Here is a 13509-nt window from a genome sequence, read left to right as displayed (position 1 = left end):
AAAAAATATTGTGACGGACTTCAGATCCCTTCTGAGTCCCATTAAGCCCTAGCAGTCCCAAAAAATGTTCTGATTCAACATTTCCTGAGGGCTAGAGCGAGGCCTCCACCTCCACCCCGAAGCTTTCACACACTCTCGACACGCCTAGCCTAATGACTTAACCACCGAGCGGACCACGCCTGGCCTTCTCTCCTGCCAACCCTTTTCCAGAACCATCCAGGGAGGAAAACCCATTCCCGTTCGCCTTGCTTTTCTTTTTTTGGGGCCAGTTACATCAGACAGAGATGCCTTTTGGATTGGAGATGCACAGGAAGGAACGATTCCCAGCAGGGGCCTCTTGTAACTCAGAGCTCAGCGTTAAAACACAGGCAAACAAGCGGAAATTATGTCAGAAAGTTGCGGGACAGCCACTCCTTCCTCTCGCTGTCAGTCGACGTGAAGATCAAAGCAGAACGGGGAGCTTTAACGCACACATAAATACACAGAGCTGTTGAATACACACCATCGCACGACCTTGGGTTTGCATTTAACATTTAACCGCAGCCCAATTCTGCTGGAAATGTCAGACAGTGAATACATTACATAAAAAAGCCTTTGTAGAACTCTTGTTTCCACTAGCTGTGCATCTTTAAGCAGTCTCCGCCTGTCTTTCTTCTGCTCACCTTTAACAACGGCGTGGAAAAAAAGCCCGATCGCTGCTCGTATCACAGAGACACATACGTCCTGATTTTTATAGACTCGCAACACATGCTTCTGTGCAGCGGTAACCACTGTGTCGGATTCACCATGTTATCCGATTGACAGAGACCGTGGAATATGGGAAGACAGGCGGAAGAAACGCAAATACATTGTTATAAGACATACAGCCATTATGTACAGCTCACTGTAACCAACACACATTTAATAATATGTATTCATCTTCTGACAGTGATGCAGAAGAGAATTGCAGGAATTTTCAACCAGATTTGCATTTTATGAAGGCAACATTAATGCTTGCAAAGCTGCAAAAGAATACGTAAATATATTTAATCATAATGCAATCCGCTTTAAAAATGACATGATCCTCAGCGTTTGTCATAAATGGTCAATATAAGGATGACTAGACCAATCAGAATTCAAGTATGCAAACACTGCGGTTAGTTCACTGAACGCTGAAAATTTCATGTAAATTTCTAAAATGTTATATTAAATTTGTTATTGTTGCAATGCCCTTGTACTCCCTATTATATCTTTCCATCAGATTTGACTGTATTGTCCACTACCCAAAGCTCAGAGAACGTATATGCTCCAGTTTATTTAGTTTGTTTGTCTCTCAGAGATGAGGACCTCGATGGCTCTGCATCAATTAGTCTGTCCAGGTTATTAAGCTGCAGAGGTCTCCGCACATACTGACTTCATTAAAACACAAGCGAGGATGATCACACACACACACACACACACACATACACAAACAACTTAAGCTTGACAACAAGCAGGCTGCTCGGTATGATAGGCACAGAGAAGCGATTGATAAGACGTTACTGTCATGGACACTGCTCCTCCATCCCAACAGAAACACTGGCAGATGTTCTCAGGTCAGGGCTCAAAAACAAGGACGGCCAGTGTGAGTGTTTCACAACGGGTCAATGCTGTGCAATACATCTCAGATCTGTTGATCGTGTACATATACTCTTATTCAATTATTTGTAGCAAATTCTTGTACAGAAAACACAACCTGCAATCAAATATATATATATATATATATATATATATATATATATATATATATATATATATATATATATTATATACAGTATATGTGAGTGTGTGTGAATATATATATATACTTTTATACTTTATTTATACACACACACATATAATATGTAAATTAAAACTTTTATGCTGCGATTAATTGTAGTATGCAGTATTGCTCATGTAGATAAAATGTTGCTAAAATAGTTATTCAATTTAAAAAATAAAAATAAAAATATATATGTGCATTTAAAAACACAAATAATAATAATAAGACAATATTATGATGATGATAATACATTACTAGATTTTTATATAATTATATTTTAAATAAAATATTACATGTAAAAATATGAAAAAATATCTAAAATAAAAATATATCTGTATTTAAAATAAATAATAATAATGATAATTTATATATATATATATATATATATATATATATATATATATATATATATATATATATATATATAAATATAAAATATTATTTTATAAAAACATATTAGCAATATATCGGTACTATATTATAATATATAAAGTACTTAAGACACTTTTCTAGTGTGGCCAGTGAAAATATACTGACTATGCCAGCACAAATGTAAAAAAAAATCATTATTGCTGAGCCCGGTCACGTGGGTTTTATGGCCTTATTTCAGTGACTTGATTCTTTTTCACAAACCACGCATAAACATAATTTTCTCAAAACTACAAACTTGTAAATGCATGCTGCTCACATATTACTGCAGCAGAGTGTGTGCTGAATACAGTGTACTCAGACTTTAGCCATTCAAATGTTAAACGTAACAGAAATAAGCACAAACATCAGTGCATGTCAAAACACCTCCAGGGCCCAGAAAGCCCTCAGACAGAGTGTTAATAACTGGAAAGGAAATGCAAAAGTCCAAACAGAGTGGACAGACATAGACCATCATCTCTTACCCGTAGGAGTGACTGAGACTCTTCCTTGGCACTTTTGCCCTCAGTCGAGGCCGGGAACTGGTGTCCGGGTTTCTCTGCGCTCGCCGGCGTCCCCGGCAGAAAGGCTTTGGCATCAGCGCTGAGGCTGAAGATCAGTCCCGATGAGTCTCGAAGCTTCTGCTGGTCTTTAACCCCCGAGGTCACAGCGTTCAGAAGACCCAGTGTGGACTGAGGGAACGGGGCAGGGCTTCCCCTCAGAATCTCCCCTGCGCGCTCTTTAGGGACCCACACCAGACTCTGCACGTGTTGCTCTCCGCCTCGCACTCCTTCAAACCAGCCCTTCTCCTTCTCGTCCTGGGCCTCGCTCTTCACGGGCAGCGGCTCGGCTCGGCTGGGCTCCGGGGTCACCAGGCTATAGAGTTTCAGATCACCTTTGCTCTCCTCTTTGATGCGGAGGGTTGACGGGGCCGAGCATCCGTTGGCAGGAGCCGAGGCCGGATCTGTGGGGTCCTGACAGTGGACCGAGTTAAAGTGATCCAGCAGAGCCGAGGTGTCCGTGGCAGTGAAACTACAACGCCGACAACGACAGCAGCCGTGAACTCTCCTGCAAAGAGGACAAGAGATGGTCTCAGGGATCATTTTTATCATCCTTAACAGATCGGGAAACCATCTAGCCCTAGAGAGCCATCTAAGAGACGAACGCACATCATGATTACGTGTACTTTCTCCTAATCTGACGTCTCTGCCCTCCTGAGCTGGGTCTGGATCTCTGTAATGTTGTGTAATTACGGTTTAGTCAGCTATTTTCGTCTGCATAATGGCTCTTTGTTCTGTTCCAAATAAAGGAAACAAAGAGCTGCTCAAAACTCTCGCTAAATGAACAGTCTGCAAACCTGTAGGTAAATGAACGTGACATTCCCTCCAGAAACACCAATGATTTTCTATAAGCGTGCACTTCCTGTTGGAAATCGACTATTGCCAAACTGACACCCCACCCAAAAAAACATGTTTATTTTATATGCATCAGTAGATGTGCTTGGACAATGGCCATTCATCGATAGGTTTAGCTTTAAATGCTAAACGCACCGCAATGAAGTATTTACATTGAATGAGAGGTTTTAAAAGCAAAAAAGTCCTTAGTGTTGATAGTTCAAATCTTATTAATCTTTTTTCACGATCATCTGTAAATAAAAAAGCACTATTTTCCTGTTCTAACATGCTCATCAAGTATCACAGATTCAAAGGCTGGTATTTGTGATGTTGTATAAATGAAGACCCTTTATTTTTATATTTACAATAGTTAGTTTTGGTCCTCGGAGATCTTTATAGACAGGGTTGAAACTCTGTATTCTGTGATAAATATTACATACCATTTAAAAGTTTGGGGTCAGTAAGAGTCTCTTTTTTTAAGAAATTTATATTTTTATTCAGCAAGTACAAGCATTTGTTTGACCAAAAGTGACAGATTTATGATGTTACAAAATATTTCAATTTCAAACAAATGCTGTTCTTTTGAACTTTTTATTAATCAAGGAACAACGTTTCAACTGTGCCAATAATCATAGATGTTTCTTGAGCATCAAATCAGCATCTTAAAATGATTTCTGAAGGATCATGTGACACCGAAGACTGGAGTAATGATGCTGAAAATTCAGATTTGATCACAGGAATAAATTACATTTAAAATACATTAAAATAGAAAATATAGATATTTTAAACTGTAATAATATTTCACAATATTACTGTTTGTACTGTAATTTTGATCAAATAAACAGCCTTGGTGATCCAGATTACGTGTGTGTGTGTGTGTGTGTGTGTGTGTGTGTGTGTGTGTGTGTGTGTGTGTGTGTGTGTGTGTGTGTGTGAGTGTGTGTGTGTGTGTGTGTGTACACTTATGTATAGAAATCCATCTAAATGCATTAAATGTGGCATCTTCGTGCTCTTTCTTCTCTCGCTTTTTATCCATCTTTCCGAAGCAAAAGCTGTGATGGTGTTATCATGAATGCCCACTGGAGCCCTATGCTTTAAACTGAATCTCAGTGCAAGATTTTCCTTGTATTATGAAAAAGACCAATCAGTTGAAAAGCAAAAAAAAAAAAAAAAAAAATCTGACATCTGTTACCCGGTAAACAGCCTCTCACAATCTGACCCGTGCCGAAGAGAAGGATAAAGAGCAGGAGAAGACGAAAGAGAAGAGCCATCTCTGCCCATCTAGACACTAAACGAGGGACAGAGTGGAAAAGTGCTTTTCATCATTGCTGCTGCCTGACTTTCCCAGCATGCAGTGCTGTAATTTGTTCCTCCTAGGTACACGGAGGCCGGGGCAGATCAAACATTGGTGCATTCCAGCGACCGGTGAAGTGTGAGAAAGCGTACAATCCGATGCATTTACCTTTGATTACACAACACAATGTTTACACATCAGAAAAACTTTTTTTTTTTTTTTTTAGCATTAGGTACACATATACAAGTATTACTTTGCAAAGTCTGAAAAACTTTAGCTAGACCAAAATGTAAAAAAAAAAGAAAATCCCATATTTTAGATAAAGATAATGTAAAGAAAAACACTTGCACATGTAGAAATAAATGGACATCTGAAGACCATATAAACTTCATGAAGTTGTTTTATGAGGACCAGTTACCATAAGCGACAGACACACAGATACATTCAGTTATCATTAATCAGCACCAGACAAAACTGGCTACTTCAACGCCCCCCCAAGACTCGACTGTTTTCCAACAAAGCACCGGCTGCTTCCAAAACAAATCGTATTCTTTGGTCCCTGACACGGAGCATAAATATGTTTGTCAAACCCTGTAACCCAGAACTGATTGTTTTCTGGCATGAGTTCTGGAAACAGTGAAGTTTTTAAATTGAGTAGTTGACACGATTCTTTATCCTAACACGAACTCAATCATGTTTATATCCTACACTGACATTCCAGTTATTAGCTAAAATGTTCATCTAAATGACACAAATTAAGTAGATCACAACATGTTATATTATAAATAACAAATATGTGACGGTAAAGTCTTTTACATTGTTACGAAAAAAATCTATTTTAAATAAATGCTGTTCTTCTTTCTAATCATTAAAGAATCCTTAAAAAAGTATCAAGGTTTCCACGAAAATATTGATCAGCTGTTTTCAACATTGACAACAATATGAATTGTTATTTGCTTCTTCCAAAATCAGCATATTAGAATGATTTCTGAAGGATCATGTGACATGAGTAACGATGCTGAAAATTGAACTTTAAATGACAATTTTTTTAAATGTATTAAAAATATAACACAGCTATTTTAATTTGTTATAATATTTACTTTGCTTAATGATTACATTAAAATGCTTCTGCTTAGTATTCATATAAAGGTACCAAAGTAGACATTTAAGTTCTAATTAAAACGGTTATTATATGTATGTATATATATGTATATATATATATATATAACTTTTCTAAACATCTGTTAATTTCGATCAGAGACAGTGCATTACTACAGTAATTATGACTATTTCCTCAAATAAGTTTTAATTAAAATGCTGACAGCTTGTCACATTTTCTGTGATGTTAAGAAAACACATCAAGGCCATTAATAAAATAAATAGTTAATTCCATCTGCATCTGCTTGATAATGAGGTGCATGTAGCGTTCCTGGAAAAGCTCATGTTAGAGGAGCACGTGTTCAAGACGTTCAAGAGCTGTCAACGCCACCAAAAACCAACAAGAAAAATCGTCCAATATTTAAAGATGCTCAACACAGTGGATCGTTCAAAAAGCCAACCATCTGAGGAATCATCAGTTGTTATAATAATAAATAATTAAAAACACAACACAACATCAACGTCAGACTGGCTTTTCGGAGAATACACCTAGAGATGGCTTTTCCTCCCTCAGTTCCCGACTCTAATAAGCAGGTATAAAAGAGATAGTTTCATTTCATTTGACAACATATAGATTTAGAAACGTGAGTAGAATGTGTCTTTCTCAGACTGAAGCAGAGCCGTAAACACTGGAGATCAGAGTTAATCTGCCGAACCAACAAGAATCATGTAACCATTCAAAATTGTACAAGCATAAGTGATTAAGATTATGTACCGAACAAGATTTAATGCTACGTACCCTCCTACACTATAATTTACTCAATGCTTTCAATTTAATTGCAATCACAGGTTAGGTTATAGATGAAATTTTCCAACTTTTTTCCCACTTTTCATTTGGAAAGCATCAAAACAGCATCATCGATTTAGGTAGGAAATACTTGAAAACATGAAACAATGAATGCGCACCTATATGGATGTCGATAACGGCACTGAGTGGCAGTAATTTGCGCTTGTGAACATGAAGGCCTTTAGCTATGCACCAGCACACCGGCTCAATATCCATGACATTACAGTGGAGAGGGGAAAATGGGCCGTCTACCTGACCGGGTGACAGAAAGACTAGACAGAGAAGATTCTCAGTAGGGGGTGAAAGTGCGAGTCCGACTCTCATTCGGTCTCCAAAAGGAAGCAAGAGTCCTCATTAACATAATCGGTAGGACACTGGAGGGTTTCAGTCATGGGCCTTAGGCAACAAGATGCCTTACAATGACATAATTGGCTGTAAACACCTTGCAATAAATGGGATAAAGACTTGAAAACTTGTATTTCAAAGATTTATCGCTCCGTAGAAACAAAACAAAGTCTCTTACACACCCGTGATAACTTTATGCTACAAATCCATTGATTTCAATCGGAATTATTAATGCATTCATGCTTGATTTCAAAATCTCTTAGATATTACAGTAAAACATTTCTAGAAGCTGGTGAATTTATTTCTGCATTCACTCATGTTACAATGTTGAATGATGTCTGAGATAAAGGAAATAAAAAACATTTTACATTTTATTTGCCTTCCCTTATTTTGACATTTATATAAATGTATAAGAAAATGTCCGTGATTAAAAATAAGAAAGTTAGACAATTGATGCACCGAAATTGACAAATTTGCCAAAAAATAAGGTTTCGGCCTAAACCGAAATCATTAAATGAAATATAACGTTTAATTAGCATTTCATCTACGACACATTTTGAATGTTATAATATCTATGTTCTGCACAAAACATTGATAAACTACAACAGGTAAACGTGTGGATGCACTTTAATGTGACCAACAATTATGCCAAAATAGCAATATGTAACATTTGTTTGTGTGGACTTTACTACGACTGGTTTATGATTGAGAACACGACACACTTGAACAGCATACTAATTCAATTACCTAAATTTACTAAAATTTTATTTTTGGTTTCAGTTGTTTTTGGCTAAATGAAAGCAGAGATCACTACTGTAGCTGTCCAATTTTGCAGAGGTGAATAATGTAATGTTGTCACCACTTGCGGTATTTATGGGAATTACAATCTGTTCATCTGAGCTGTCCGACTGACTCGGCCAATGGCGTGAGTTTGGGGGCGGGACTCTCTGTTGATCCGTGCAATGGAGGATGAGCATTTAAAATGCAAAGATGTGCAGATATTACACACTCCCCTCTTTCTGAGTGAACCCCACAATGAGCTAAAGTCCGAAACCAACATGGATGTCCAAAACCCAGTGCAGTATATTCTCAGCTCCCGCACGTAAAAGGTCTCCCTTTCCCGAATTGGAGGGCAGTGTGATATATTGAGTGCGCACTGGATCGGGTGGGCACGAGGTGTGGGAGGCTACGGCATCAATATCAGGTTCACGTTCACGGTGGGTGGGTTGCTGTTGGGAGACTAGAGGGCAGGATTCTGCTCATAAATCTACACTATAGCGAGGTGTTCAGGAGAGACACATACGCACACTGGAAATATTATGTATCAGTGATTCGACAGACCACACAATCCCTCACACGCACACACACACACAGAGAGAGGTCAAAGAATGCTACCACGCAATGAAACCGGACACCATGACACAGATGTTCATACAATAACATGAAGACACAACCCTGAAAACATGCATGCAGTAGCCTATAAACTATCTTGTGTACGCCAAGTGTACACACAAATCTCATGCTCCCAGTAAGCCTGCATGGGGAAAAGTAGTTTAAAACTAAATATGACATGCACATTCTCACTTGCACACACACACTCGGTACGGTCTGAGCTGAGAAGCAGGAGCTCTCCAGGGAGGCCATACAGGTCTGATTTCTGCTCTCTCCTCGCTGGTTCCAGGCTGTGGGCTCTGAATACAAACAGCGCCTTATTCAGAAAGGCTGCACGCACAGGCTGAAAACACTCTGCTCCACGTCCACCTGAAACAACCAGCCCTGGGCATCTGGACCATGATGGACGTCACTCAAGGCTTAAGCACACACAAAGCTTCACACAGGGGACAGGTGGGTGTATGAGGCCTTTAAATTCACAGTTTCCTGACATGAGCGCCAACTTGACAAATGATTCCTTCGCCAGGATCTTTGACAAGTCAGATTAGACCGTTGATCATTTAACAACACTTGAACTTGAGGAATTACTGAAAAAGTAGGAAAAATGTGTCTGTCATGCAGCTATGTGTAACTTCTTTGTCTTATCGTGTGCACGTATGAATGAATTATGCATGGGTTGGAAATCGATTCTTATTAAAAAATATTGTACAATATTGAGACATTGATTTTCATGACATTTGATTCCAATTAACTGTTCTGGAATGTCTGATGTGGATGAAACGCATAATAAAATATGCAATACACACATTAGAGCCACTTTAAACTAGCCATTGTCGTGACAATTGACTTATTTTTTGTCAACCAACACAAGAACCAATCAACTTGAGCGTGCAATTCATTGTTTCCTGTGATTTAATATATGCATTGCAATATAATGACTTGTATTTGTGTGTGTCTCACTAAGTAAATGCAAGATTGGGTTAAAAGAACTAGAAGAAATAAAGATAGCTACAATGCTAAATGCCATAAATGTGAATGGATAATTACTTTTTACAAAAATTACAAAAGGAAGTGTATATCACAATTGATTTCTGATGTTTTTACTGTTCTGCCATCTGAAATCTGCAATGATCTGATCATTTGACAACAGTTTGCTCACAGTACTGAATTAATCATTGTTCATCAAAAAAAAAGATTTATTAAATAGAATTTAGTATGACAGCAATTTAGCATTTAGAATAGTCATAATAATGTTATGAGAATATGTAGGAAATTGCTTAACTGCTTCTATTGTTCTCATTTGTAAGTCACTTTGGATAAAAGCATCTGTTAAATTAAATGTAAAATGTGAAACTGAAAATAGATTAAACGTCAAGAATTTGCCAGTGAATTTCATAAAAAAAGCATTAACCACATAAATACAATGAAATTAAGTATATGGCCGTTTTGCATTAAAGTTTTGCTATTGGCTTCGTTTTCCCATGTAAACATCAGTAGTGAAATTGCTCAGAAGAAGTTCTTGCACATAATATAGCACAGTATACTATAATATCAAACACATGTGGCATTGAGGTGGTTTGGTGTATTTACACAACATTTATATTAGATTTAGCAAAGTGCCTTTCTGTTCTCTTTCTACTGTGCCAAACTCAAGCGGACATATGGATTTCAGTGGTGCAGTAAACTCATTTTTATCAGTAAATTCAAACCGGCACATGTAGACATGCCTGTAAACTCTGGCAGAAAATGGAGAGTAATTGAGATCTTATGTGAAGGTAAAGCAGAGCCACGCTCATCCGCGCCGTACATACCACACAGATGGTGAACGAAGGAATATGGAAAGGTATAATAGATTCCCACATGTACATGTTTAACGGACATATGCACGCACACACACACACACACACACACACGAAAACAAACACTGAAGTGCACTTACATTTACATGCACACCTGGCCTCAAGACAAGCTAAATCAGAACCAATGGGGGACTGCTGTAAGAAAAGTTATTCCTGACGTTTAGCATTTTCAGTTTATTCAGCTGTGTTGCTCGACTTTAAGTAAAAAAAGTGCAAAAAAGAAAACCTGTTACCTATCAGTATAAAAGCAAAACCGCCAGCACAGAAACAAATGTGTAACACAAGCTCGCTGGATTTAATCAACAGCTGCTTTCACTGTCTAATGCTATTGTGCTACAATACGATTTTATTGCATAACTTTATTGCATGCATAACTACAGATTTTGAATATAATTAAAAAATATGTAATATATATATATATATAAAGTATATAAATATTGGACCTTTATTATATTTATTAATGTTTACATAAATACAAATAATGAGTTAAAACATTACAAAATATGAAATTAGTATTTTAAAAGATACAATATTATGTTTAATAATATATCATATTTATATATTTAACAAACTGAGGTAATGTGATGCATTCCAATTCTAAAAAATAAGTTTGAAGATAATATTAGAGGTATTTTCCATGCATAACATTTCATGGTCAAAAAAGGTCAGTTGTCTATTGTCAATAGTGTAACTCACACAGAAATCATTATCAAATACTTTTGTTTCCATTATCAAATACTTTTGTTTCCATTATCAAATACTTTTGTTTCAAATACTTTTGTTTTTTGTTCCCTAAAAACCTGTTGCGGAAAATCTTTCGCCTTCATGTGAAATTCCGTTTACACTTTATTTTAAGGTGTCCGTGTTAGAGTGTAAATACACATTTAAGTACCGGTACTACTGAGTAATAATAAACTACATGTACTTACTATAGGGTTAGGTTTTGGATTGGGGTTGGTTTAGGGTTAATTGCATGCATCATTATGCATAATTTGCAGTTATTAACTGGGTGGACGCAAAGAAAGTGCAATGCAGTTACTAGGTCTAGGCGGTAACTTACAGAGCCAATCCATCAAGCCCACCATCAAGACCACTAGATATGGTTCGGCTCACTCCATGTTTGTAGCACAATTAGAATCTTTTGCAACATTATAAATGTCTTAACTGTAACTAATGATCAATTTCATTCATCCTTGATGAATAAAAGTATTGATTTATTTTATTTATTTCCCCCAAAAAATTAAATAACAATTCTCACTGACCCCAAACTTTTGAACGGTAGTGTTTAAAGTTACAAAAGCTTTCTATTTCAGATAAATGCTGTTCTTTTAAACTTTCTATTCATTAAAGAATCCTGAAATAAAAATGTAAATAACTGTTTTCAACATTGATAATAATGAGAAATGTTTCTTGAGCATCAAATCATATTATGATGATTTCTGAAGGATCATGTGACACTGAAGACTGGAGTAATGATGCTGAAAATTCAGCTTTGATCACTGGAATAAAGTGCACTTTACTATATATTCATATAGATATGAATAAATGCATATAATAAATGCAGCCTTGGTGAGCAAAAGATACTTCTTTTAAAAACAAAGAATCTTACTGATCCAAACCGTTTGACTAGTAGTGTATATACATATTAAAATAAAAGATGGATCTGTTATGCAATGTTACCTGTAGTGACGAAAGATCTCCTCCTCCACTTCAGTGAAGAAATGGCACTTAGTGCAGGCGTATTCTCCGGGATGATCCCGCCCTGGTCCCGCTCCTCCATCCCCTGATCCCTCCTCCTCTGGTTTGACTTCCAGTAAGCTGTGAGAGGTGTGTGCGCTGTCATAGTGCAAGAGAAGCAAGTCAATATCAGTGGAGGTGAAAGGGCACTGGTCACACAGGTGTGTGACGGACCCCCGGGGAGCTGGCGGGGACGGGGACGGGGTGGTTCCTCCAGATGTCAGTTGCAGCAGAAGAAGAGCACAGTGTGAACAGGAGCTCTTTCGGCAAGCGAAGGGGTACGAGATCTCGCCCAGGTGCTTCTCGGGGGTGCAGAGCCCACGCGGGCAGAACGGGCAATGTTTAATGGTGCACTTGTGAATGCTGTGAACCCGCTGGTAGTGATGCAAAAGCGGAGCGACGACGATGACCTCCGGTCCGTGTGTCATTGAGTAACGGAAGTCGCAGAACTGGCAATTATAACTGGTTACTACAGTTTCAGGGTCACCAGTTGCTCCAGTCTTCTCTTTTTTTCGTAAATGTGAGTTTTCGTCACGTGTCTTTCTGTCTCTCTCCACTGGACTTCCCTCCCTGACCGCCGCTTGCCCGTGTCTTTTCTCATAGTGCTCTAGAAGCCTAGACGCGCTGGCGGATTCGCAACTGAAGCTGCAATACTTGCACCAGTAATACGCCGCAGGAGCGTCACCTTCAGTGAGGCTGGGAGAGTCTGACGCACGGATTGGTACAGAGTATCCAGCAACAGAGTCATCTTCGGCCCTTACCGCCACTCGATCCGCCCACTTCCCTTGCTCATCCGTCCCAATCCGCGGTACGCAGTTCCCCTTCCGCTCAGTTGAGGACTTGTCGTCGAGGTTGAACGGAGGTGGACTCTTCATCTTGTTGGGGTGCGTTGCAAGGAAATGCTGCTCGAGGTCTACAGAGGAGCTTCCCATGTAGGTGAAGTTGCAGAACTTACAGCGGAAGTACTTGGTGTTGCCCTGACAATCTTGCGTCTTCCTCCCAATTCCGATAAAGATGCCGGCTAACGTTACCTGTGAGAGCAGGGAGGTTGGGGGCGACAAAGAAAGAAAATGAGATAAAGGGAAAGAACAATCATCCGTGAGTTACAGAGAATTACAGAGAAATAGAAGTCTGATATAATAAGACAGACAACAGACTTTCAATAACCCTCCCAATCTCCAAGACGAGGCAGCGGTTATCACCACACAAAGGCAAATCACATTTTATGTTCTTATTACTTCTCAGCGCTGAGAATTCGAAAATCCTCCAGCGAGCAGATGGGGAACATGTGAAACCTGTAGAAGAGTGGAAGAGTAAAGCACCCATGCATGCAGAGACGAAATGGATCTTTTCTG

At 38.4% G+C, this 13509-nt stretch overlaps 1 protein-coding gene across 3 annotated transcripts in view; it reads right to left on the bottom strand.

Annotated features, from left to right (window-relative positions):
* Nucleotides 1–13509, bottom strand: part of trps1 (trichorhinophalangeal syndrome I) — a 112284-nt gene that overhangs the window by 63686 nt on the left and 35089 nt on the right. For all 3 annotated transcript variants that reach the window (XM_079591278.1, XM_079591279.1, XM_079591280.1), the window contains exons 4-5: nt 12098–13185; nt 2674–3256 (exon numbers count right to left, since the gene is read on the bottom strand). In XM_079591278.1, the coding sequence (XP_079447404.1) occupies nt 2674–3256; nt 12098–13185 (1671 nt within the window). The remainder of the gene's footprint in view (nt 1–2673; nt 3257–12097; nt 13186–13509) is intronic.

Source organism: Phoxinus phoxinus, assembly GCF_949152265.1.
Source record: "Phoxinus phoxinus genome assembly, chromosome: 19".
Taxonomy (NCBI): domain Eukaryota; kingdom Metazoa; phylum Chordata; class Actinopteri; order Cypriniformes; family Leuciscidae; genus Phoxinus; species Phoxinus phoxinus.
Note: the sequence above shows the minus strand (reverse complement) of the source record. Positions and strands in the feature narration are given on the sequence as shown.